Source organism: Hippocampus comes, unplaced genomic scaffold, assembly GCF_001891065.2.
Source record: "Hippocampus comes isolate QL1 unplaced genomic scaffold, H_comes_QL1_v1.1 scaffold213, whole genome shotgun sequence".
Lineage (NCBI taxonomy): Eukaryota > Metazoa > Chordata > Actinopteri > Syngnathiformes > Syngnathidae > Hippocampus > Hippocampus comes.
In genome coordinates, this window is record NW_017806232.1 from 298,974 (window position 1) to 323,168 (window position 24,195).

At 45.3% G+C, this 24,195-nt stretch overlaps 4 protein-coding genes across 8 annotated transcripts; 2 read left to right on the forward strand and 2 right to left on the reverse strand.

Annotated features, from left to right (window-relative positions):
- Positions 1 to 300: 300 nt before the first annotated feature.
- Positions 301 to 9,427, reverse strand: ptpn11a (protein tyrosine phosphatase non-receptor type 11a). Its single transcript, XM_019856446.1, has 16 exons — positions 9,036 to 9,427; positions 7,896 to 8,018; positions 6,935 to 7,129; positions 6,317 to 6,509; positions 5,862 to 5,981; positions 5,661 to 5,774; positions 5,468 to 5,564; positions 5,129 to 5,226; positions 4,870 to 5,028; positions 4,067 to 4,198; positions 3,808 to 3,962; positions 3,672 to 3,739; positions 3,386 to 3,537; positions 2,931 to 3,049; positions 2,764 to 2,851; positions 301 to 2,703 (listed from the first exon to the last, which is right to left on the reverse strand). The coding sequence occupies exons 1-15, from the start codon at positions 9,047 to 9,049 to the stop codon at positions 2,782 to 2,784; spliced, it is 1,809 nt and encodes a 602-aa protein (XP_019712005.1). The 5' UTR covers positions 9,050 to 9,427; the 3' UTR covers positions 301 to 2,703; positions 2,764 to 2,781.
- Positions 9,428 to 10,651: 1,224 nt separating this feature from the next.
- tmed2 (transmembrane p24 trafficking protein 2) lies at positions 10,652 to 15,070 on the forward strand. Its single transcript, XM_019856444.1, has 4 exons — positions 10,652 to 10,831; positions 12,989 to 13,181; positions 13,777 to 13,884; positions 14,043 to 15,070. The coding sequence occupies exons 1-4, from the start codon at positions 10,652 to 10,654 to the stop codon at positions 14,165 to 14,167; spliced, it is 606 nt and encodes a 201-aa protein (XP_019712003.1). The 3' UTR covers positions 14,168 to 15,070.
- A 383-nt stretch (positions 15,071 to 15,453) lies between these two features.
- Positions 15,454 to 20,987, forward strand: ddx55 (DEAD (Asp-Glu-Ala-Asp) box polypeptide 55). 5 transcript variants are annotated; one of them, XM_019856438.1, is made up of 16 exons: positions 15,454 to 15,631; positions 15,863 to 15,971; positions 16,079 to 16,129; positions 16,929 to 17,015; positions 17,382 to 17,473; positions 17,561 to 17,623; positions 17,747 to 17,896; positions 18,333 to 18,522; positions 18,589 to 18,671; positions 18,973 to 19,054; positions 19,345 to 19,394; positions 19,466 to 19,558; positions 19,659 to 19,773; positions 20,107 to 20,275; positions 20,358 to 20,656; positions 20,842 to 20,987. In XM_019856438.1, the coding sequence occupies exons 2-16, from the start codon at positions 15,864 to 15,866 to the stop codon at positions 20,968 to 20,970; spliced, it is 1,761 nt and encodes a 586-aa protein (XP_019711997.1). In that variant the 5' UTR covers positions 15,454 to 15,631; position 15,863; the 3' UTR covers positions 20,971 to 20,987. The 5 variants fall into 5 exon arrangements, with proteins under 5 accessions (XP_019711997.1, XP_019711998.1, XP_019712000.1 ...); XM_019856439.1 differs by lacking the exon at positions 15,454 to 15,631 and having other exon boundaries at positions 15,658 to 15,971; positions 18,973 to 19,027; positions 19,318 to 19,394; XM_019856437.1 differs by lacking the exon at positions 15,454 to 15,631 and having other exon boundaries at positions 15,659 to 15,971.
- Positions 20,982 to 24,082, reverse strand: eif2b1 (eukaryotic translation initiation factor 2B, subunit 1 alpha). Its single transcript, XM_019856443.1, has 9 exons — positions 23,839 to 24,082; positions 23,386 to 23,487; positions 23,169 to 23,305; positions 22,826 to 22,942; positions 22,250 to 22,362; positions 22,082 to 22,150; positions 21,668 to 21,743; positions 21,463 to 21,588; positions 20,982 to 21,165 (listed from the first exon to the last, which is right to left on the reverse strand). The coding sequence occupies exons 1-9, from the start codon at positions 23,849 to 23,851 to the stop codon at positions 21,010 to 21,012; spliced, it is 909 nt and encodes a 302-aa protein (XP_019712002.1). The 5' UTR covers positions 23,852 to 24,082; the 3' UTR covers positions 20,982 to 21,009.
- Positions 24,083 to 24,195: the final 113 nt, after the last annotated feature.

A 24,195-nucleotide genomic window follows, 5' to 3' on the forward strand; every position in this document is an offset into this window, starting at 1 on the left:
TCCAGTACTGTATGACTTTGTAGTCTTAACACATCATTTAGTTTAATCCACTTAATTTTTTTTAATCAATAACTCCAAAACACAGCAGTGAAATGCGGCATGAGGTCGCCATTTATTCTTAGTGAGGACGTTAACGTGGTTAACTGCAATTTTTTTTTAATATTTATAATAAACTCTCTTGTTGGTCGCGCGCGCGTGTGTGTGTGTGTGTGTAAGTGTGTGTGTGTGTGTGTGTGTGTGTCAAGAGAGAACACTATGCATATACATACACTTTATCTTATTGGCAAGTAGATATGTTGCTTTTTTTGTAAGTACATTCTGTTCATGTACAATATACACCTTCAAAAATAGACTTTTGTTGAGTCCCCCCACCGCCATCAAAGATTCACATACGATTGTTAAAAGAGCATTGCGGTCGCTGTCACGTGACGGCGCGGAAGGCACGTCCATGAGTTGACGTGTGGTACGACGGTGAATGCGGACGGAGACTGGAACGGCTGTTCGAGGAGAAGCGCCGCCGCTCCCTGTTCTCGGCTGCGCGGCGCCAAGGCAGTGTGAGGAAATCTCCAGGCCTCATTTGAAATGAGCGGATGACGACACGGACGAGAAGACCGATAAGGCTCGGCAACCTAGCATAACGTGACCAAACCTGCCCCCCTTATGAAAAGGATTTCCTTGATATCCCGCTTGAGACCCACGTCGGCTACTTTGGACAGACTAGTGAGACAATTTAGCGCACTAGAACAAGTATTTTTATTGAACCTTTTGCCTATTCAGTTTGTGGGAAAATATTATCTACAAATGGACATTTAAGAGCACACACTGGCAAGAAACCTTTTGCCTGCTTAGTTTGTGGAAAAAGTATTGCTTTGGCACCATTGGTGTCAAGGAAGAATACTTCATTAAGACAATGAAAGTGATTTGTTGCCATCTTGGTGCCAAGGGATTAAGTTATGGTGAGTTGAAGGGCCTCATTTGAACAAAAGTAGTGCTTTGCCACCATCTTCCGGCGAGGAACTACGTTAGTAAGCTTGAGTTCGACAAAAGTATTGCTGCCAGCACCATCTTGTGACATATCGGTGCCAAATAACTATTTGGAAGTGAGTTGAGGAGCTCCATTAAGACAAAAATAGTGCTTTGCCGCCACCACCCGGTGGACTTTGGGGATCAGTTTAGCAGCTTCATTTAGACAAAAAATAGTGCTTTGCTACAAGCAATTATTGCAACAGGTAAGTATAAACTTTTTACGGGATGACGTAAACTCAGTGAATTTTATGTCAACTAATCCAGTTACGCCTTACTAGTATACAAAAACTGTTCTACTAGTGCGGACAAAGAGTGTACCAGTACATAGATCTCAAGCTGGATATTAAATAAATCCTCAAGCAACTTGATGGAAAGCGGTTAGTGCAATGAAAAAAATTAGCACGCTAATCGACCAAGTAAAACGACGTGTCTTAATAGTAACAAGTTTACCACTACTGCATTGGCATTTCTGCACACTAGTAGGACAACTACATGTTACAAGAGAGGCAAAACTTCCGAGTGGGCATTCTGGAGCTACCAGTAAATTAAGTCACGGAATGAATTCAAGGTAACGCAGTACTCCATTTTTTTGTTTTTGCCTGAAAATACCTTGCAACACCACCAAGTTCCTCAAGGAGGCAACAGTGAGCCATGGGACCAAATATCTTCTTTTTGTGTGCTTCTCTTTGTTTTAGTGTTTCAAGTGTGAACAATAGTGTTACAATGTTGCACATTTTTCTTGGTGGGGTTAGTGTTAGCATGTGGCTGGAGGAATTAGGGCACTCTTGAGCTGCTCAAGTGAAGCAAGGTGAACTATGCTACGCTAAGCTAACGGGCAGCGATATCAGGCTTCTCATTACCTTTGGCAACCTCCTGGCGGCGGAGTCAATGGTACGCGCAAGGCATTTAGTCATATGGTACATTAATTTGAAACAAGAACGACAACATACACTAGTCGCAAAAAGTTTGGGATATTGCGCTTTGGAATGAAAGTTCAGGATGAGCCTAAAGTGCAGGGGAACTTAATTTGACCTTCTGTAAATTTTTAAATGCACATATCCAAATGTTTCAGTACTTTTTGCACCGCATGCTGTTCTCTACTCAGAAGGGGAATGGCAGAATTCGCAACGGGGCATCCTGAAATTTCTTTTCAATGCTCAACAGCCTCTAAACGTTGCGACCGGTGTGTAATATGCACTTGAGAAATGAATGTTTCAGCGACATTCCTGACTGGACGATGACTTCGACCAATCAGACGAGGCTCGCAAATGCCACATGAATGTGAGAGGACACGGGTTTTGACTTAAAGGCAGTTGTGGCGAAGTTAGAGTCCAATTGTCAGCCAATCGCCGGAATGTCTGACGTTTGGCACACAACTTTCTCTGCTAACTCTACAAACAATCGAGAAGTCTTGCTTTAGTTTAAAAAAAAAAAAGAGAGAGATGAAAATGGGGGTTGGCTTTGATATTACAAACTGGCTGGGTTTGGTAGGTGGGGATTTGGCGCCGCTCGGTGGTCGGGGTGAGCATCACAGTGGTTGGAGAGTTGGACCTGAGGGCCAAAAAGCTCTCTCCCCGATTTTCTCTCTTTCTTAGTTTTTGTTGTACTGTGGTGGCGGTGTCCCGTTGTCGGCGTCGCGGTGAGTCTGGCGAAGAAAATGGTCAGGCATCAGGGGTCCTACGGGAGAAGAGGGTCACTTTGTATATGCATAACCTCTCTTGTGACATCAAGACTCACATGGAATCAAGGCGGGTCTCATCTGAAGCTCTTCTGCTGCTGCATCAGACCGACGTTCTCATAAACTCGCGAGTTGTCCTCACGCATCCTGACACACGAAATATGCAAGGACACGCTGGTCAGCAACCGCTGGGGAGGAGGAAGGCCCAGAAGGAAGTCAGACTTACTCTGTGCAGGTTGGCGTGGGCAGCGGCGTGCAGGGAGGAAGCGGACTCTGCTCGCCACCCGTTAGGTCCGACAGAGAATATTTGATGTTGGTGTACTCACGACCTTTGATCTTACTTTTCTGGAAAAGACATTTATAAAAAAAATAAAATAAAAATAATAATAACAATAAAACACATGTAGCAGACACTTGATTATACATACATTCTACCAACAGGATGATTAGTATGTAGCGTTGTTAGCATGCAGCTGAAAAAAAGGTTTATCTCTTGTGTTGATCTGTTTCATATTCAATTGTTAGGCACAGCACATTGTTGCAGCTGCACTGGTTCTTCAAAGTGATATACCATTAAAGTTGGAAGTGAATTGATTTGGGGAACACAAGCTGTTTTTTAAAACCGTGTCTAGAGGGCGCCAGTGAGTCCACTATGTGTTGCATAGTAGAAGAAGGCGGGACCTGCTCCTCCACGATGCGCCTCTGCAGCGTTTCGATGTAGTGTTGCACGGCCATGTAGATGAAGCGATACTGGGCTTCCGTCTGAACCATTCCGGAGCGCTGGGAACGGACCATCTGGATGCTCTTGGGAACGTCGATGTCACAGTCCACGCCTGGAACACACACACACACACACACACACACACACACACACACACACACACACACACACACACACACACACACACACACAAAAGTCACACGTGTGCGAGCACGCACGCACTCACACGCGCACATGCACACACACCTTTTTCTCTGATGACATCGATGAGGATGTCGATGACGATGAAGGTTCCCGTCCGTCCGATCCCTGCACTGCCGACACAAGCGTAGCCGGTTAGCATGCGTGCCTGGCGGCGCCCCCTATGTTAAATGATGCATACCTGCAGTGTACGGCGATGGGTCCGGCGTCCAGGATGCTCTCCTGCTTCAGGTTCACCTCCTCCAAGAAGTCCAGAACACCGCCAGGGTCCGTGGGGACACCGTGGTCGGGCCAGGCCCTGAAGTGGTACTGCCAAACAGTGCGCTCTGTGTTGCCCTGGAGACAAAAAATAAAATAAAATAAAAATAACCCAAACAAAACAAGATTCAGCCTGTCAGTTTGAAAGGATAAAATGCAGAAGAAGAATAAAAGAAGATTACCTGTCCCACTTTGGAGAGTTTGAGTTCTCTGAGGATGTAGTCATGCGCCGCCGTCTCTCGGACGTTGCGAACGCGCATGGCACCGTATTCCTTCAGAGCCGACACGTCGGGCCAGTACTTCACACATTTACTCTGTCAACACACAAAGTGAACAAAGCAAAAATGTTCAAAACAAAAGAAATTAAGAGGATAAGGAAAATGGAAACCAAAATTCAAATTCAAATAAAATAGGAATAAAAAAAGTACAATTTCAAATGATTCTAATCGGAAAAAAACCCCAAAATGCTTAAACAAAAATATAATTCAAAATAAATAGTATTAAAGTACATTTTCAACAATAATTCTCATAAATAATTCTAATAATAAATCTAAAAAATGTAAAAAAGGTTAAAAAGTAAAATTTTCAAGAGAAGAGTAAAAATTAAATTTCAAATAAAATGATAAAAATATAAAAGTACAATTTCAAAGGAAACAGTCACAATCAAGAGTAACAAAAATCAATATGAAGAGAAAATTCAAATTGAAAAAATAAAGGAGAGCAAAAATTTAGAGAGTAGTTAAAAAAAACCTACAAATTCAAATTAAATAGGGAGGGAAAAAACATTTGAATAAAACACTAAAAATAGAAAAGTTACATTTTGAAAGGAAACAGTCTGAATCAAAAAAAAAAAAAAAAAAAATTGGCACAAATACAAAAGGCGTCCAAGTAAAAATGTCCAAATTGAAATGAATTGCTGAAAATTTCCTTGGCCATGTCATAAAAAGTGTTGAAAAATCAAAAACCCAGGTGGTCTGTGCTTTACCTTCCCCCTTTCCACCTCCTTGGTGGTCATGACGATGACTCGTGAATTCTCCTGGAACACCATCCTCCAAAAGTCGCTGATGGTGTTCTGCAGGCAGCCCTGCGTTGCGATGTACGACTTCCTCAGCCTGGCGCTGTTGCACTTGTTGTCCTGCTCGGGCTGAACGCGACAAAGCCCAAAAAAAAAAACAAAATCACTGGGGCCAACGTGAACGACGGCAACGTGAGCGACGGAGTGAGGAGGAAGAAGGTCCGTTTACCAGGCTAGGGGATACTACCATGATGATGTTGGCGTTGATGTAGTCGGAGCCCGCTTCGTTGGGGTCCCCGTCGGTCAGCACCACCCGCGTGTGGTCGACTGCACGCAGGAAACAAAAACAAAGGTCAGGTTTAAAGAGCAAGTGACTGGAGGCACTCCCAAGTGTGGATGGCTTTGGCACCATACTGCCTCACACAGGTCAGGGTTGGTACTACAACACATACACTTGCCCCCCCTTTTTTTATTTCTAGTAATGTTTCTGCTCTTGGTTGACATGTACACAAAATGCGTCAGCGTGAAGCCCACTAAATCCAAGAGGGGGCCCGTGACTCTTACTCACAAGGCAGAATGTTCTTGTATCGGTTCTTGTTCTTGTTCTCGGCCCTCTGGCCCTCCTTGCGGCTGTACAGCAGCTTGCACTCCTGCTGCTGTAAAGTCTGCGTGGAAGCAAAACCATTTGGGGTGAGATCTTTGGACATTCACAGAATCCGCAAAATGTTGAGATCAGGGATGAAAATCAGCGAAAGCCTCACCTCAAACTCCTCCCAAAAGCCTTGCTTGACTTTGTCCGTGGCCTCCGCCAACTTGCTCAGCTCCCGTACCCGACTTTCGATTTCAGCTGCGTTGATGCGAGTGGTGTTGAGGGGCTGCGAAAGCGGGTGGAAACGTGAGAAACGACAAAGAACATGCAAGTAGAGAGCAAGAAAATGGAATGAATACTCAAACAAAGCTACCTGCTTGAGCTGCAACACTGTGCCGAGAGTCTCCACCATGGGGTTCTTCTTGTAGTGCTCCACCAGGTCGGTGAGGGAGTCAAACTTCTCGCCACCGCCCACGTCGTACTTCAGGTCGTGCTGAAGAAGAAGTACGCAAAATCAAACTTCAAAATAAAAGTACGTAATCTCCGTTCATTTCACAGAATCGCTTGTGTCGAGCGCATAGTGCGAAACCGCGTCAGTGCGCGTATCGCTTTAAGAAAAATCACATGACCCACAAAGCAGATGTGTCACACAGGGGTTGGCGCAGGATGTGGAACTTGTGGCATATCTGCAATTTGTGTCGAATGGAGGAAAGAAGACTTTGTGTACCGTTTTTGGATCCCTATTGTCACTTTGTGTCCATTTGTGAATACCATTCCGTATTTTGCTCCGACAACACCAAATAAGGTAAATGTTCTTTCGAGGCTCACCTGGCATCGGATCATGACGTGCGTGACTTTGGGCTTGCTGTCGCTGCTGTCCGTCTTGTCATCGCCCGTGCGCACAGACAGCACAAAGTCTCCGGGGTGACTCTGGCTCTCCCGCACCAGGAAGCTGCCGTTCTTGCCTTTCTCCGTCAGAAGCTTTTCCGCCTCGCGGCCCGACAGGTGCCCGTGGAACCATCTGCCGGGACAATGCCAACAACGACATCGTTACGCACTTCATTCAGGACGCAATCAGACGATACACGATACGAGTTAGGCTCAAACTCATGATTATTTTGAATGAATGAATCATCCGTCAATTATTTTGCCATTAATCGATGATTAAGGATGGATTATGGATGATGATTAATCGATATTTTCAATTTTGGTGCCATTCAAGATTCCAAAATACAGACTTTTACTGTCAACACTAACACAACCTGAGAGTGTGAAGAAAATAAGTCAAGTCAAGTCAAGCTTTATTGTCAAATCAGCAGGAAAAGCAAGTAAAAGCGTGGTGTATTTTCACTGGTGGAGGCAATACTTCATCACCAAGCAGCTGAACTCAGGTCCACTTGGATTCGTGCATGTGGACGTATATCGGTGGTTGCGTGTTGGGCTCACCTTTCTGACGTCGGGTCGGCGCAGTTGAGCGGATACTTGAGCTCTATGACGTCGCCGTTCTTCTCCTTGAGCTGCCCGTGGTGCTCCATGTAGTACTGCACCAGCTCGGCCAGCGTGGCAAACTTCTCGCCGCCATACAGGTCGTAGTAGTCGCCCGTGTTCTGGATCTTGATGTGGGTGACGGCGCCATTCCGCCTGCGTGGGAAGCACATTTGGTAAGGGATGAGCGAAAAGCGAGAGGAGGGTATCGGTATTGGGCCGACACCGGCCTGATTTCAACCTTTCGAATACTCCCGAAGGCTGCCGATACCAGTCACCGATAGCAGTCACTAGCACCCTCTTGTGGACGTTCTACTATCAGTCCTAGCTTTGACAAAAGGGCTTTTTTGTTGTTGTTCTCAACAAACTATCAGTTTATAAGCGAGTACACACTGAACTATAATTTTTGGCGGAGCATTACATCCCGAATGATTACACATTTGTGGCTTGACAATTATAGTCGGCTACTTGAGGATAACCTTTACTACTATGTGGCCTGTGCGGAAAACAAGTTTGATATTCCTGATGTGAGACGTGACGAAATTTCACGCAATCCCTGGCTGTCAGACTGGTTTGGTGAATAAAACAGTGACTGCACCAAGCTGCATTCAATTAGAATGTAAATATGAAACATTGTGTCTTTTTTTTTTTTTTTTTTTTTTTAAAAAAAAAATTTTTGCTGGGAAAATGGGCCGGGCCCCCCCCCAAAAAAAAAAAAAAAAAAAAAAAAAAGTGTATTACTCAATGGGGTCATTATCATTTGGAGTCAAGCCAGTCGTCCAGATGGTTTAAAAAGGCTGGCGCTCACCTCTTAGCTTGAACACGTCCCAATTTTGGAACTGACTGTTAACACTCGAGTGACACTGTTCCGCACCTACTAATACAATATGGTGTCACAGGTCTGTGCCAGATCCCCACTCACCGCACTGACAGGGTGAAATCTCCAGGGTTACTCTTGCTGGGTCTTGCCAAAAAGCTGCCGTCCACACCGCGAGTCAGCAGCAGGTTCTCCGCTTCCACGCCCGTGATGTTGGGGTGGAACCACCTGTAGAAACAAACACAAGTGTGATATCAGCTGCGGGCTTGGACTGCGGTCAAACATCAGAACATTTCTCGGTGCGATTCTGAGACAGTTTTTAATCCTCCCTGGGTGAACAAGTCATTGTTTGACCGCTTTGAAGTTATTTTAGAACATTATTTTGAATCCCAAACCACTGACCTGCATGCATTAGTTGAACAGGTTTTGTTTTGAAGGTGGCCAACGCCACTCGCTGGCGGCAGATTACCGTAACGGCACAGCATTAACAGTCGCTGTGGCAGATGCCTTGACTTCACTTTACGTGTGGAGGCTGGCTTGACCGCGGTGGCGTTGGGGTGATGGCCATTCTCAGGGCCCATTACTGACAGCTATCAGTTTGAGGCACATTTTGATCCGCCTCACTGATGGGAGGAGGCATCCCATCACACAGAGATGATAAGATAAGAAAAGAAAACCTTTATTTGTCTCACAATGGAGACATTCGCAATTAACAGCAGCAAAATTTGGAGGGAAGAAAGTAGAAAAACATGAAGTATTTGCATGCACAAAACAAATGACTTAATTAGGTTTATTTTACGTTGTCGTCCACACAGTTGGGCTTTTATGAAACGCCAGTACTGTATTACGCTCGCTCTGGTTATCCTAAGTCGTTTTGGACCTTGCCTCGTTGAAGGGCGCTTTTCTTCTTGCCCATAAAGGCGCTCACAGTTGCTCTGTGGTTAATGTTGCCACATAACACTGACATCATGAGCCTCCCTCGGACTTGAGAGTAGCGAACAAAAACGTCTCGCGAGCAATAGGAAAGCCTTGACTGTTTGTACTGCATTGTTTATTTACGATGTTGGGGTTGTGGGTAGCAAATATGAAGTCACCGGTGTAAGCTAACGTTACACGGTGAGCAACCAGCTCCTTCTCGCACATAAACGTCAGGGAACACTGCCTCTAAACCTCCTTGGTGGAATTAAAGTTAAGATAGCCGGGCTAACACCAGCGCCGGACGTTATTTTCCAGAGGAGCGCTTACCTCCGAGATGTCATTTTTTTCCGCTCCTCACTTCCTTTCCCACTTGGCAGCTAACAGTAGCTTTCCAAGAGCTAGGTGGCAAACCTTCACGACCGTTTTCCCTCCAGTCACCGGGAAAGACGTTCATCGGCTCATATCCGGCCTATACGCGTGCCGAAATCACGGCATCGACAAAAAAAAGTCGGAGCAAGTACGACATAAAAAGTGTTTTTAGGCCCGCCCGGGAGACTTCAGCACAAGTCGATTGTTGGACGTCACCAAACCTGCGACAAACCAAAGGATACGTTGGATTTAATACCTTGGGGCGTCCGTTTAGAGTGTGACACCACCCGTTTTTGTTGAATCAAAAATTCCCTAAATACCGGGGCAACGAGATAACAAAATGAAAGACTCCTCCCGATGTCCCACTATGCGCATGCGTGGAAAAAGTTACTACTGTATATGTTTTACAAATAGAGCATCATGTGAATGATACGCGTTTGTCAGTTTCCACGAGCAAAATACAACGTTTAGATCCTCGTTCGTTCCTTGAATTCGGGAAGAATGAAATACTGGGTTCCATTTCAACACCGTTATGAGTACAAAAACACAGCGTTCAAATGTTTAATAATTAAGGATGGGTGGTATTTCAACACCCCCGCCCCCCCATCGCGATTAACCCATGAACGGTAAAACCCAGAACAAGCGTCTCTCAGTCTCGACTCAACATGATGAGCATATGAAAGACTCCGTTTCGTAGAAAATGTTATTGTATGTTTTACAATCTGTGTTGAGATTCAAAATCCACGTATTATACATGGATTGAGAAAACAATTAACACAAAAGATAATTGAATAAGCGGTCATAGGGGGTACTGTGTTTAATTTGATCTATCCATCCATTTTCCGATCCGCTTTATCCTTACAAGGGTCGCAGGGCGTGCTGGAGCCGATGCCAGCCGTCTTCGGGCAGTAGGCGGGGAAACACCCTGAACAGGTTGCCAGCCAATCGCAGGGCACACACACAGACGAACAACCATCCACGCTCACAGTCACACCTAGGGACAATTTGGAGTTTTCCATTATATTTTTGGAATGTGGGAGGAAACCGGAGTACCCGAAGAAAACCCACACAGGCCCGGGGAGAACATGCAAACTCACACAGGGAGGTCGGAGCCGGAATCGAATCCTGCACCTCTGCACAGTGAGGTTGACACGCTTCCCACTAGCTCACTCGATTCAATCTATCTTATTGGAAAACACAACGATGGGTTTATTTTTTCAAGATTTTTTTTATGCAATGCCCTTCGTGACGTCCTGTCAATGTGTATTAATCACGTTAGGTTATTATGGTCATTTATAACGTTTTTGCCCACTCACCTGTATGGGATATTGTAGAAAGTCAGGTTGCGAGTCTTTTACACATCGCGTTTTCTACGGTATGACCCTCGCGATTCGCCGTTTAAGCCGTACGTGGCAATCACACGATCGCCGCAGTTTGGCACTTTGGGCTTCTCCTCTCCGGCACTAAATCAGCCACACGAAACTGCACTCCAGCAAGGGGGATCGTGGACCGAGGATAGTATTTACTTGCAATTATATATTTTCGTTATCTCCCCCTCCTAAAGTCCAGGAACAATGTTCACCACGTGGGAAATGGTATTCTTGCTGGCCGTCCTGTCCGCCACGGCGTCCGGCTACTTCGTTAGCATCGACGCCCAAGCCGACGAGTGCTTCTATGAGCGGGTCAACTCCGGCACAAAGATGGGCCTAATGTTCGAGGTCGCCGAGGGAGGCTTCTTGGATATCGATGTGGAGGTGAGACGCCCGAGGGAGCGAGCTGGCGCCGAACGTTCGCGGCGAAGCAACGCTAATCTGCACCGAAGGAGGATAAGGCCTATAGCGGTGCTGTCATGTCAGATGCAGTCTCTTAGTACATTAGCTGCGGTGCAGCTAATTCAGCGCCGCTTTGGTGAAACTTGTTTTTCATGTTTCGATTTTTCAACAGAGTCAGCGTTCATAATTTTTAAGTCGTTAATCATTATCAGCCCGATATATTCGGTGTTTGGGTGTTAGGCTTCGGTTTCGACGTGCTAGCGATCTTTTGACCAAGTTATTGTATCGTTGTGTAAATAATTTTCATTTCACTCCTTAAAAGTGCACATGCGGGGGTTTATTTCCTGATGTTTGTTCGAATCAAATCTGGATGTTTTTCTTGTTGATGAAAAATGTGCAGGTTTCCATATGTTTCTCAGCAACACAGACGAAGTTGTACTTGTGAAATACCCGGATGTCTCGTGTTTGTTGATAAGGAAATAACAGATTCTAAATTTTTTTAGTTCCGGCTTATTTATTCAATAGCCGGATGTTTCCGTATGTTGGAAAATTGTTTTCCAACCTTTTCCCCATGAAAAACAATCACGGGGCACACGACCTGCTGAAATTGTTCAAAATGAAAAAAAGACTATACATCGACGATATAAAGTCGTTCTCATCAAAGTGTCTTGAATACGATTCAAATAAACCCACTTTTGAAATTGTTAATGTTTCAACTTCGTGTGAAACCTGGGCCTGTTTGGATGAACACAGTACTGATATGTTTGCAGGAAAAAGAAAGACACACATGAAGCTCTTCCTCAACATCTATTAGTATCGCTGTAATTTTTCTAGCAAACAGGCTTGAAAAGCTGTATTGCCTCACGCAAGAGACAATGCTTGAGCTAACAGTCTTAGCCTTCTTTTGACGTGCACTCCTATTTGCACGTCAGGGTTTGGGGCTTTGTCAGGGTCCAGTTAGGAGTTAGCATTTTGACTCTTCAAAACCTGACCATCACTTGTCACCATATGGTCTTGCTAGCCACACTGCCACAGTCCCAGCCACCTAATGCACCACTAATTTCGCTTGTCTTATGATTACAAAGCATTTACTTAGATGCTGCCACGTACTGTTTTAGGATAGTATTACATAGTTATGCTGCCAATGACTTGGCAGCACAGACACTCGACCTCGGTATGTTATTTGTGGATAATTAATTATTTTCTAAAAATATTTCTGATGCAATTTCGATGAATTTGGATAATTTCCCAGGGCACACTCTACAATATCTCACGGCACATTGGTGCGGTACTGGATAATGCCATTACCTCATGCAATTATGTTGAAATGTGTATAACATAAGGTATTTCAGGTATGTGGTGTCTCAATCTGAACAGTAGGGGGCACTGTTTAAACGGAGCACATACAGTAGATAGAAAATTCACAAATAAAGAACAGAAAAGAGCATAGAGTCTGGTGGATATGCACATAAGATGCCAAAAGAGCTTTTATTATTATTATTATTATTATGTCAAAGGAGCCTTTTTTGCTGTAGTTTAGTAGAAGACGTAGGCTATTGCCAACCTTAAATACATACACCCAAAGTGCAAAGACACTGTCGGTTGACACTTCTCAACCTGTAATTACTACATTCCTATCCGCCATTTCGTGACGTCACTGACTTGGTGATGCATAGCTACACTCATTCTCTAAATACATGAATAGCAAATAACTCTTGAGCTGTTGTTGGACACTTCCTGTAGCTTACATTGAGCAACTGTTAACTTCTACCCAGACCTTTTATGTGCATCAGCTTGAAATTGACCACGCTGTTGTAATAGCATGCTGAAGGCATAACATGGCAATAAAGCACTTAAAACTGAGCGCATCATAAAGCATTAACACCATGCATTTAGCATGTACTCAATCATGAATCCATGTTACATAATCAAATTGCATTGTGGCTGTTCCGCTCAATTCTTCAACATAAATGCCTTCACTTGAGGCTCATCATTAGTGAGCATACTAGCCGAAAATAACATTGCTAGCACAAACAAATGTGACATCACTCATGGTCCAACAAAGTACGCACGGGACTTGTTGTTATCCATGACACAGTTTTTGTCCGGAACTATTATGAATGGCATCTCTGCTTCCAGATAACCGGTCCCGACGGCAAGCAGATCTATAAAGGCGACCGGGAGTCGAGTGGCAAGTACTCGGTGGCAGCCCACATGGACGGCACCTACAAGTTCTGCTTCAGCAACAAAATGTCCACTATGACGCCCAAGATCGTCATGTTCACCATTGACATTGGCGAGGCGCCCAAAGGCCAGGACATGGAGACGGAAGGTGACTGAGCCCCATCTTTGCTTTTGCCCCCCGCACCCACAAAATGCAGCTCTTTTCCTTTCACTCTCCCTGATTGTGTTTGTTTTTGTTTTACCGTCTTGTGGACACTCTTATCTCCAGGCGGCGGCACTTGGGATGGTAGGCGGATAGAATGTGGACTTTTGGTGTACTCGCTAACCCAGTGATTTCCAACCAATGTGCCGTGGCACGTTATTGTTGTGCCAAAGTTAATCCAGTTTTGAACAAACAAAACATGTAACCTATTTGCTTTGGCGCAGTCAAAGTTGGGAAGTACTCCTCTAACCAGAGTTGTGCGTCGTGAAAAGCCACTAATAGTGCACATTGCTGTGTGTGAGGGATTGGAGTGGTTTGACTCGTCGTACTGTGAAAACACTGCTTGAAAAAAATACCGTCAGCCCCCACCAAGCCGTCCGGGATGCTTTCATTGGTGCTTTGGATTTCAGAGGTTGACGCTTGCCTTGTTTCTGGGCACTCGTGGAGGAAAACGGTGTTGTGCATGTCTTATGCCCCGTTGTGTTGGGGATCTATAGTGTGTGTGTGTGTCTGTGTTTACTTATTTATTTGTTCATGGCAGCGCATCAAAACAAGCTGGAGGAGATGATCAACGAGCTGGCAGTGGCCATGACGGCAGTCAAGCACGAGCAGGAATACATGGAGGTCCGCGAGAGGATACACAGAGCCAGTGAGTGCCCACAAAATATGGCAACCAGCTGAAAGTTTCTTTTTTTAAGAAATTGTTATCTGCCAAATCTGCTTTGCCAGGCCACCGCGGTGACACCTGGAAACTGATTTTTAAAAATGCGACTTACAGACATGTCTTTTTCTGCTTTCCCTGTCCAGTCAATGACAACACGAATAGCCGAGTGGTGCTGTGGTCCTTCTTCGAGGCCCTCGTCCTGGTGGCCATGACGCTGGGACAAATTTATTACCTGAAGAGGTTTTTCGAAGTGCGGCGGGTGGTGTAGCGGCACGGCGGCGCGAACATTCGTCCTCCTTGAGACAATTCTTTACACTCTGCAAAGCAGACTGGCAATTTTCACCACTTCAGATTTTCTTTGTTAGGTTGTACAAAACGGCTGCAAGATTAAGGTGGTTCACTTTTTATTTTGTTTTTTTTTTTTTTGGTTTTGTCTTATTTAAAAGGTTGTCATCCCACCTCCAATGTGGTTACATTAATTTGCCAGTACTGTTTTGTGACATCAACTGAGCATTTTAAATCAGACAGAAGGTGCTGGGAATGAAAGCTTTGAGAGTTTTGGAGTTGACGTGTGGTGATTTGATCTGCTCTGTGGCTGCTTTAAGGGTGTTATAAAAGGTCAAACGGTCCTTTTCAATTGGCAATTTTTCTAGAATATAGTTGAATCGGGGGGTGGGGGGGTTGCGGCATGGTGGGGGGGTATCCTGATCTACTGACTGCTGTGTGCTTTTTTTTTTTCTTTTTGGGGTGGCTTAATATGTTGGGAGGATTTTAAATTGTACTTATGTTGATATGAATTTGGACTCTGTTGTTTTGGAGCATTTTCGCTGAGACGAAGTATTTGGATGTCATCTTTGTTGCGCTCTACTCAACATCCTGTTTTTGTTGGTGTTCTTTCAACTCTTTTGCAAAACTTCCAAAGTCGCCGTTAGTCTCTTCACGGCGGCTGCGTCCTGTGCGTCGCATCTCAACTGGAAATGCTCCCAGTTTTTTGTATTCCCAAAAAATAAAAAAATAAAAACAACCTCTGTTGTTTGCTCAGGCAGAAAAACTCCTCTGCACTCAGTCTCCCCTTTTCAGACTCCGACACTGATGCATCCATCTGTACAAATGTAGAATGGTTGTTGAAAATAAGCCCCAGGTTTCATAATAAAGAAATTCTAAACCATGACTGCCAGCACATTTTTAATACTGGAAAAAAATCTTATGACTTGCAAATGTCCCACAAATACACAACATTTACAAAGTAAATATAGTCTGATAAAATAATATAAACTTACAATTAAAAGTAAGAAATGTCATAGTCCGTCATGTTTAACCAGAAGTTGCTCATTAATTTAAGTACCGTTGTATATCAATGTAATGTTTTTGAATACCCAGATTTTAAATTTTTATTATTGCATTCCAATTCATTTCAGCCCCTATAACTGTCGTGGGTATTAATTTAGGAAACCATATTTGTAACTTTTTTTTCATTGTGGGGTTACGTTAAAATCTTTTAATATAAAAGTTGTCTTTTTGCCACACGGAACGTAATCATTGACGCAACCCGGAAATGTTAGCATGTGGCAAGGTTAGCTTTAGTATGCGTGTGGCAGCGACTTCTTTTTGAGCTATTTGAATCGAAAATCTTGTGACTTAAAAAATTAAGAGAATGAAAATACGCTTTTCCTCACGCTCATGTTTCCACTTGGAGTGGAGGCGTCGGCGCAACCCAAATCGGGGAGGAACGTTGGCTTTAACACTGGTACTCATTTTCCAGATAACTTCTACGTAAATAAATTCAGGAAGTATTTTGAATTGATATAAGTTGGTTTTAAATCCCCACCGTTTATGTAAACACAATTTCCTCACTCTCATTTTTCCCCCCGACGCGACGCGTAACCCGGAAGTGTTAACATATCGTGGCGTAGTTTAGCGTCGGCTAACAACTTCTACAGCCCTCGCTTGCCACTTTTTCCAGCATGGAGAACACGACCGATGGTACGTGGGACACGTTGGCTGTTAAATTAAACGACAACATCTTAGAGACGCTCCGCGAGCTCAAATTCACGCATATGACGCCCGTCCAGGTATGTTCAATGGACGAAAATCCCACGTACAACTTTAATCAGAATAGTACAGTACTGTACACCAGTTTGTGTGCGTGTGTCTTCATTTGTTTCTGTCTTCCCTCCAGGCTGCCTGTATCCCACTTTTTATGAGGAACAAGGATGTGGCTGCTGAGGCGGTGAGTGACTAATTTTACTTATAAAAAATAAAAAAAAAAGTCGAAGAGAGCCACCGCTTCATCTGTCTCTCTCTCTTTCGTTGTCCATCCATATCGCTCATGTTTCCACTTGGAGTGGAGGCGTCGGCGCAACCCAAATCGGGGAGGAACGTTGGCTTTAACACTGGTACTCATTTTCCAGATAACTTCTACGTAAATAAATTCAGGAAGTATTTTGAATTGATATAAGTTGGTTTTAAATCCCCACCGTTTATGTAAACACAATTTCCTCACTCTCATGTTTCCCCCCCACCCGACGCGTAACCCGGAAGTGTTAACATATCTTAGCGTAGTTTAGCGTCGGCTAACAACTTCTGCAGCCCTCGCTTGCCACTTTTTCCAGCATGGAGAACACGACCGATGGTACGTGGGACACGATGGCTGTTGAATTAAACGACAACATCTTGGAGACGCTCCGCGAGCTCAAATTCACGCACATGACGCCCGTCCAGGTATGTTCAATGGACGAAAATCCCACGTACAACTTTAATCAGAATAGTACAGTACTGTACACCAGTTTGTGTGCGTGTGTCTTCATTTGTTTCTGTCTTCCCTCCAGGCTGCCTGTATCCCACTTTTTATGAGGAACAAGGATGTGGCTGCTGAGGCGGTGAGTGACTAATTTTACTTATAAAAAATAAAAAAAAAAGTCGAAGAGAGCCACCGCTTCATCTGTCTCTCTCTCTTTCGTTGTTTTCCCATCTATCCATCCATCCATATCTAATATATATTGTCTTGTTCTGATAATGTGTGTGTGTAGGTGACTGGGAGTGGGAAGACACTGGCGTTCGTCATTCCCATTCTGGAGGTTCTGCTCAGGAGAGAAGAAAAGCTTAAGAAGATGCAGGTGCGTGTGTCTGTGTGGTTAATGTTGCAAAATGCTGTGAATTTTTCAAGTTATAAACTTTACTATTAAAGAGCCGTATCTGAAGCGCTAACTCAAATTATGGGTGAATGGGGGGAAAAAAAATCACTTATGAATACACCCGAATGCCATCACATGTGGGCAAGGGGAGCTCACTATTTTGCATGGATGTACTGAGTCTTACGAAATCAATAAAGAAACTTTTTTTCTTATTTTTTGAAAAGTTTTAAATGTGACATAGGCTTCTATCCTCTCAGGCTAACAATCTGAAAGCTTTCCAACTCCACGTGGAAACATTTGCCAGTGTGTTCGTTGGTCGCCTATTCACACGTGTTCATGTTGACGTAGGTGGGCGCACTGGTGGTCACGCCCACGCGTGAGCTGGCCGTGCAAATCAACGAAGTGATCGGACGCTTCCTCCAGAAGTTTCCGCAGTTCACGTAAGTAGAGCCGCGAGCCAGATGAAACGGGCCAATGGTAGCAAAGCAAGTCTTTTTAACAAGGGTTCCACTCTTGTTTGTTTCCAGGCAGATGTTGATGATTGGAGGCAACAACCCGATGGAGGATGTTGAAAAGTTCAAGGAACGCGGGTAAAGGTGGATGCTCTACTGAAAGCGTAGTGGAAGTGGGATGGGGTTGGGGCTGAACCCCACCCCACCGCCCCCCCCAACAAAGTAGTCTCCATTAAGCAGGGAATGGTTGTCGTGTTGCAGGGCTCACATCGTGGTCGCTACGCCTGGCCGCCTGGAGGACATGTTCCGCAGGAAGGGGGACGGTGTGGACCTGGCCGGCTCGGTCAAGAGTCTGGACGTGCTGGTTCTGGACGAGGCCGACAGACTTCTGGACATGGGCTTTGAGAACAGGTGGGGGCCCAGTCTCCACTCACTTGATTGGAGAGAACGCAAAAATCTCAAGACAACAGGTTAGGCCACTTTGAGCGACGGTGACCAAGCTCCAAATCAATTTATGTCAAATCAAGATGATGATTTCTGATTTCACTCACTGGGCTATGTCCCATAAAAGGCACATGAACACAAGCTCCATTTAGTTAAAAAAAAAAAGTACCCTGTAGGGCTATGACTCACAATTATGTATTTATTTATTTTTTTATTCTTAAAAAAAGTTATTGATTCATCTGTCAATTATTTTGTTGATCAATCATTAAATTGGGGGGGGGGCGTTTCCATTCCTTGATGTCACGTTAACAGTGCAGATAATGCACTAAAGTTATGATTCGGTACCCGTTTTCTTTTTCCCACCGCTAAGGCATAAACACTAACAACGGCGTTTTGTCGGCAGTCTGAACGCCATCTTGAGCTTCCTGCCCAAGCAGCGTCGCACGGGCTTGTTCTCCGCCACACAGACGCAGGAACTGGAGAAGCTAGTCCGAGCCGGACTCAGGAACCCGGTCCGCATCGTCGTCAAGGAGAAGGGCACCGCCGACAGCGCCACCGTCAGGACACCCGCCAGGCTGTGCAATTACTACACGGTCAGTCAGTCAGTCAATCAGTCATCCACGCGACTGGGTTGGATGCTCACGGTTTTTCTGCTTCAGGTATGTCGTGCCGAGGACAAGTTCAACCAGCTGGTGGCGTTTCTACGGCAACACAAACATCAGAAGCAGCTCGTCTTCTTCAGGTGCCACATTGTCGTCATCGTCTTCACACGGCAGACGCCACGCCATGTCACATTGTTTTTTTGTTGTTTTTTTCTCCATCTTCACGCTCTTCTTCCTCATCTTGCTACGCCTCTTCTTTTTTCTTCTTTTTCTTCCTCCCATTTCTCATCTTCCTCCTCTACCTCCACTTAATCTTCACCCCTCCTTCTTTTTCTCCCTCTGCCTCCAATCTCTCCTCTTCTCTCCTTTCCTCCTCATGCTGTTGGTCCACCACTTCTTCCTCATCCTTTTTTTCTTCATCCTCGTCTCTTTTCTCCTCAGCACGTGCGCCTGCGTGGAGTACTTTGGCCGTGCTTTGGAAATTCTTGTGAAGAAGGTCCGCGTCCACTGCATCCACGGCAAGATACTCTTCCTCATCTTGCTACGCCTCTTCTTTTTCTTCCTCCCGTTTCTCATCTTCCTCCTCTACCCCCACTTAATCTTCACCCCTCCTTTTTTTTCTCCCTCTGCCTCCAATCTCTCCTCTTCTTCTCTCCTTTCCTCCTCATGCTGTTGGTCCACCACTTCTTCCTCATCCTTTTTTTCTTCATCCTCGTCTCTTTTCTCCTCAGCACGTGCGCCTGCGTGGAGTACTTTGGCCGTGCTTTGGAAATTCTTGTGAAGAAGGTCCGCGTCCACTGCATCCACGGCAAGATGAAACACAAGCGCAACAAAATCTTTGCTGACTTTCGAGCCCTCAAAAGGTGAGCGACCGTTCGCTCGCGCGTCCGCCGGTCCTCGCCCCCGCCTCATGCTTGCCGTGTGACCCTTGCAGCGGCATCCTGGCGTGCACGGACGTCATGGCGCGTGGCATCGACATACCCGACGTCCACTGGGTGCTGCAATACGACCCCCCCAGCAGTGCCAAGTGAGTCGCGCTCCTTAGCGTAGCGAGCCCCAACGGCTGTACCACGAGAACAGTTTTTGGCCGCGAGCAAGTCAGTGTAATGAGTGCACCCCCTTCCCAGCGCTTTCGTGCACCGCTGCGGTCGCACGGCGCGCATTGGTAACCACGGCAACGCCTTGGTCTTCCTGCTGCCAATGGAGGAGTCCTACGTCAACTTCCTGTCCATCAACCAGAAGGTGAGAATTTTTTTTTTTGTAACATAAATAAACATATTTGGTAAAAACAAACAATAGTAACGTGAATAAATAGAATGTAAAGAATTAAACAATATACATTATAGCTCAATGGGAAATATGTGTGCACCTTAGCCACCAAGGGGCAGTATAATACACATTATTGTACACAGATTTGATGATGAAACTATAGATACCGTATTTTCACAACCATACAGCAAAGTGAGCGGCACATCTCCCATGTTGGTGATGCGGTTGGGCCGGATGTGTTTGTCAGCAATTTTTTTGTTGTATTTCAAAATGCAAAGTCTGCTTGTCCCTCATTCCCTTGTGTAGTGTCCACTGAGGAAAATGCCGGCTGTGAACGACGTGGTGGACGTGTTGCCCAAAGTGAAGGCGCTGGCGCAGGCGGACCGTGCCGTCTTTGAAAAGGGCATGAAGGCCTTCGTGTCGTACGTGCAGGCCTACGCCAAGCACGAGTGCAGCCTCATCTTCAGGGTCAAAGGTCAAATCTTCAACAATCAGCATTCAAAAGTAATTTTTCCCTTCATGTTTTGTTTTTTTTAACTCTCTCCTCCTCCCTGTAGATTTGGACTTTTCCTCTGTGGCCCGCGGCTTTGCGCTCCTCCGTCTGCCCAAGATGCCGGAACTGCGCGGGAAAAGCTTCCCCGACTTCCAGCCGGTGGCGTTGGACACGGACACCATTCGTTACAAAGACAAACAGCGTGAGAAACTACGGCAGAAGACGCTGGCGGAGCTCAAGTTGAGGCAGCAGGATGACGACAAGACGAGGACCAAGAAAGCCGTCGGGAACCATGCTTGGTCCAAACAGAAGGCCAAGAAGAACAGACGCAAGAAGAACGCCGCCAAGAGGAAACGGGCGCAGGTAACACAAATTCTTGGAAATTTCACTCAGATTGTTAGCAGAGGTGCAATGATTAGCCGATTATCAAATTCATACATCATCATTTTTGATAATCGGTCACAGATCTGAATTTGTTCAAATCCTCAGAATTTCAACCTCTAAATATTATTACTTAGAGGCCTTGTTTAATTTACATTTCCCCTCAGTGCTCCGATGACGACGACCAAGACATTGAGGAGCTCATGAAGGATACTCGTCTGCTCAAGAAACTGAAGAAAGGGCAAATTTGCGAGGGGGACTTTGAGCGACAGATCACCGGTGGGGCGAATCATTAAAGACACTTTCAGATTTATTTTTTTCTTTTTATTGATGTTTCATAAATAGAGCTTGATGAGCTCGTCGCTAACCGCCGACGGCGTGAGGACGCCCAGGTCGGTGAAGAGTAGCGTAATGAGCGAGGGCGGCGTGTAGTCCACCAGGGGGTGCTCCTCCGACAGGTTGGATCTACTCTTCAACGTGTCAGCCTTGTACTGACACACACACACACACACACACACACATTTTTGTTTCAAATTAAGCTCATCAACTCACTTCATCCTAGTTCCTTGGTACCCAGATGCTGCACAATGCCTATAAAGAACTACTTTTGTCTAAATAAAGGTCCTCAAATTACTTCAACATAGTTCGTTGGGACCAAAATGCTCTGAGATAGCAGGATGGTACTGCGTTTGTCTAAATGAAGATCCTCAACTCGCTTCAAGATAATTCCTCGGCACCAGGGTATTGCAAAATAAGCTCTTGGGCATTCACATGTCAGTTCATCTCACCTTGAACTGGTCGGGCACATCCTGCTGGTTGAGCGGGTAGAGGCGCACAAACTTGAAGCTCTCGGCCACCACGTAGAACGCTTTGTTGTGGGCTTTGGCGCACGCCGCCATCTGGTAGGTGCCAATCTGCGGGGAAGAGGCACACCAGAGGTGAGATGGACGGACGAAGAAAGAAGCAAAAGACGCCAAGGGCAAGGTGACAAACCTTGTTGATGATGCCGCCGCTCTCCACCACACCTTCGGCGCCCACGATGACTTGATCCACCTTCTCCAAGATGTACCTGACACGTGAAAATATGAGGCATTTCTCCGGGTAAAGCTTTCATGTCCAACTATCTTATTTTTGTGACAAAATGTAGTTATTTTCAGCCAAATGATGTCATTTGTGTGCCAAAGCAATATTTTGTCGTCAATGTTTCATACAAATATTTTGTCAATATTTCACATAAACGGGAATGTTCAATACCACTTTTTTTTGTGACTGATACAGTACAAGTACTCGCTCTTTGACGACTCACCAATAACTCGAGTACTTTTGCTACACTAAAAAATTAAAACAACTTTTTTGTATCGGTGGCTGGTATCCGCAGTCTCCAAAATAACTAAAATGCTTCCTCACCCCACGGCGGCGTCCAGGATGATCGTGACAGGAACGTTGAGTTTTCTGAGGTGTTCCGCCATCCGTCGCCTTTTTTTTTATTTATTTATTTTTTTTTTTATGGACAACAATGAGGGGTGAGAAGAAAAAGTGACACGAGGTACGACAGTGGCGGTGGTGGCGACTCACCCAGCGCCGTCGGGCTGCGACTCTGTGACAAAGACAGAGAAGCGTTTCTTCTCCGCCGCCGCCTTCTCCAGTACCTTGAGGACCACCCGCGAGTACGAGTGTGTCAGGATTTTCTGTCGCACAATGCACAGGTGGGAGTAAGTCACACAACCTAGATGACGGGCAGAATCCCTGGATGTCCAAACTAGTCGCGCAATAATAATTCATTCACGACTAATCGGTTGTCAAAATAATAACTTGATAACTGGTTAATCCCGTGGTTATTCAAATTTTTACACCCGGCACCAGCATAATCACCAACATTAGATGTCAGTAATGTAGCAGGCCTAAGTGATCAAAAATGAGCTTAACATGCAAGTTTGAACATTAATATGACATTTAAAAATTGGTAATTTTTTAATTCAAAAATTGCTATTCATATATTACACTCAATAAATTTCACCCATTTTTAAAAAAAAATATCTGAGCAGCTTTTATTTTAGTCCCACGATGCGCAAGTCCCCCAACATGGCCAGGGCTGCAAGTGCGCTTTAAAGCTAGCTTTTTAAAAAATTTTGGGGGGAGTGTGAGACTTACGGCTCCATCCTTGATGAAGGTGTGACACAGCTTGGCCACTTTGCCCCTGGACATGGAGATCTTGTCCACAAACAGCTGCCCGCGCTCCTCCATCACTTTCTTGCAGCGTGACAATTCCTGCCGGCCATTGCCGTGGTGACAAGAAAATAACTACATGAGATGCTGCGGCATTGCTGTGGTGACCAGAGACTTTCAGCCGTTCCCATTTTTTTTCCCAGTTCAGCCGTGTACAATCAAGTGGTGGTATGTATAGCTATCTCTGTTGAGTGCAAAGGTGTCTTTAGAGCAATATTATACAAAGTGCATCTGTCAGTTGATTTGAGCAGGTTGGTGGCTGTCCCACCTGGTGTTCAAGCGAAGTGAGGCTGATAAAGCGTAGAAAGAGCTCGCCGCCCGATGATACGGCCACCGATGAGTCCACGCTGGTCAGGCGGTCGGTGGCCCACGTCAGGTTCTCCCTCAGGCCCAGGAGAGTCTCACCTGAATATCACAAGGCCATCGATAATCACAGCAGCAGCACCACGAGTGCAGAGACACACATGCAGGCGAAGTTGCGTCACCTTCATCTCGCTTGAGAAATTCGAGCAGCGTGCGGATGGCAGCTACCGCCGACGCCACGTCAGGGTCCTGCTTCAGCTGGCCGCGGAAGTATTCCAACAGCTCTGCGCCACAAACGCACACCATGAATAGGAAAAACACGAGGGAACAGTCAACACAAACAAAGAGGAAACTCATTTGTCTGCACACCTGGGGCACTTCTAGGATGAGAAGTAAAACGACACAAAATCTGATGGCAAATGATAAATTGATGGCAAAAATGCAAAAAAATAACCAGTAAATACACGATATAACAGCACATGTTCTAAAAAAATAATACGGAGACAGCATACAGACAAATGCAGAATACAAAGCGTGGGCACAACCTCAACATGACAGGACAGAAAATAACAGTATAGAACAAACACACACAAATAACAGTTGATAACCCCAGTCTCCCTCATCTCTTGTCTTACCTTCTTCATTCATGCTGGCACGCTTCCGTTTTCGGGTGCCAACAGTTTCTCGTCGTTTGGTTTTTAACTTCGACTGTAGTGCAAACTCCTTCAGGTCAAACCAGAAAAGCGGACACTAAATATTTTCTGCATGTGTTCAAGAAACCGACACGCTTTGTGTTGGGAACTTTTGGTTGTCAGTTCAGACAGCTGGGGCAGTTTTCTGCGAGTAGACGTGTCGCGCAGAGATGACGTCAGACAGCCGGCTTCTTCCTTGAGCAGCAGTTGATTCAAAACAAGTTTTGTGAGAATGCCTGGAATTACCGCCACCTCTTGGACAGGAAAGGTTTTGTAATTTAGGAAGAAAAGTGATCTTTT

Bases quoted from the DNA above. Each gene is read 5' to 3' on its own strand.
- ptpn11a (XM_019856446.1), bottom strand. The intron at 5,029-5,128 runs GTAAACGGACCT...TGTCGCGTTCAG, and splicing joins TGGTAGTATCCCCTAGCCTG to CCCGAGCAGGACAACAAGTG. The intron at 3,538-3,671 runs GTGTGTGTGCAT...TGTGTGTTCCAG, and splicing joins CGATGTCATCAGAGAAAAAG to GCGTGGACTGTGACATCGAC.
- tmed2 (XM_019856444.1), top strand. From the start codon at position 10,652: ATGTTCACCACGTGGGAAATGGTATTCTTGCTGGCCGTCCTGTCCGCC. The intron at 10,832-12,988 runs GTGAGACGCCCG...CTCTGCTTCCAG, and splicing joins TCTTGGATATCGATGTGGAG to ATAACCGGTCCCGACGGCAA. The intron at 13,885-14,042 runs GTGAGTGCCCAC...TTCCCTGTCCAG, and splicing joins CGAGAGGATACACAGAGCCA to TCAATGACAACACGAATAGC.
- ddx55 (XM_019856438.1), top strand. From the start codon at position 15,864: ATGGAGAACACGACCGATGGTACGTGGGACACGTTGGCTGTTAAATTA. The intron at 17,897-18,332 runs GTGGGGGCCCAG...TTTTGTCGGCAG, and splicing joins GACATGGGCTTTGAGAACAG to TCTGAACGCCATCTTGAGCT. The intron at 19,559-19,658 runs GTGAGTCGCGCT...CCCCCTTCCCAG, and splicing joins GACCCCCCCAGCAGTGCCAA to CGCTTTCGTGCACCGCTGCG.
- eif2b1 (XM_019856443.1), bottom strand. The intron at 22,943-23,168 runs GTGGGACAGCCA...AATGGCCGGCAG, and splicing joins TCACTTCGCTTGAACACCAG to GAATTGTCACGCTGCAAGAA. The intron at 21,744-22,081 runs GTGAGGAAGCAT...TTCACGTGTCAG, and splicing joins ATCCTGGACGCCGCCGTGGG to GTACATCTTGGAGAAGGTGG.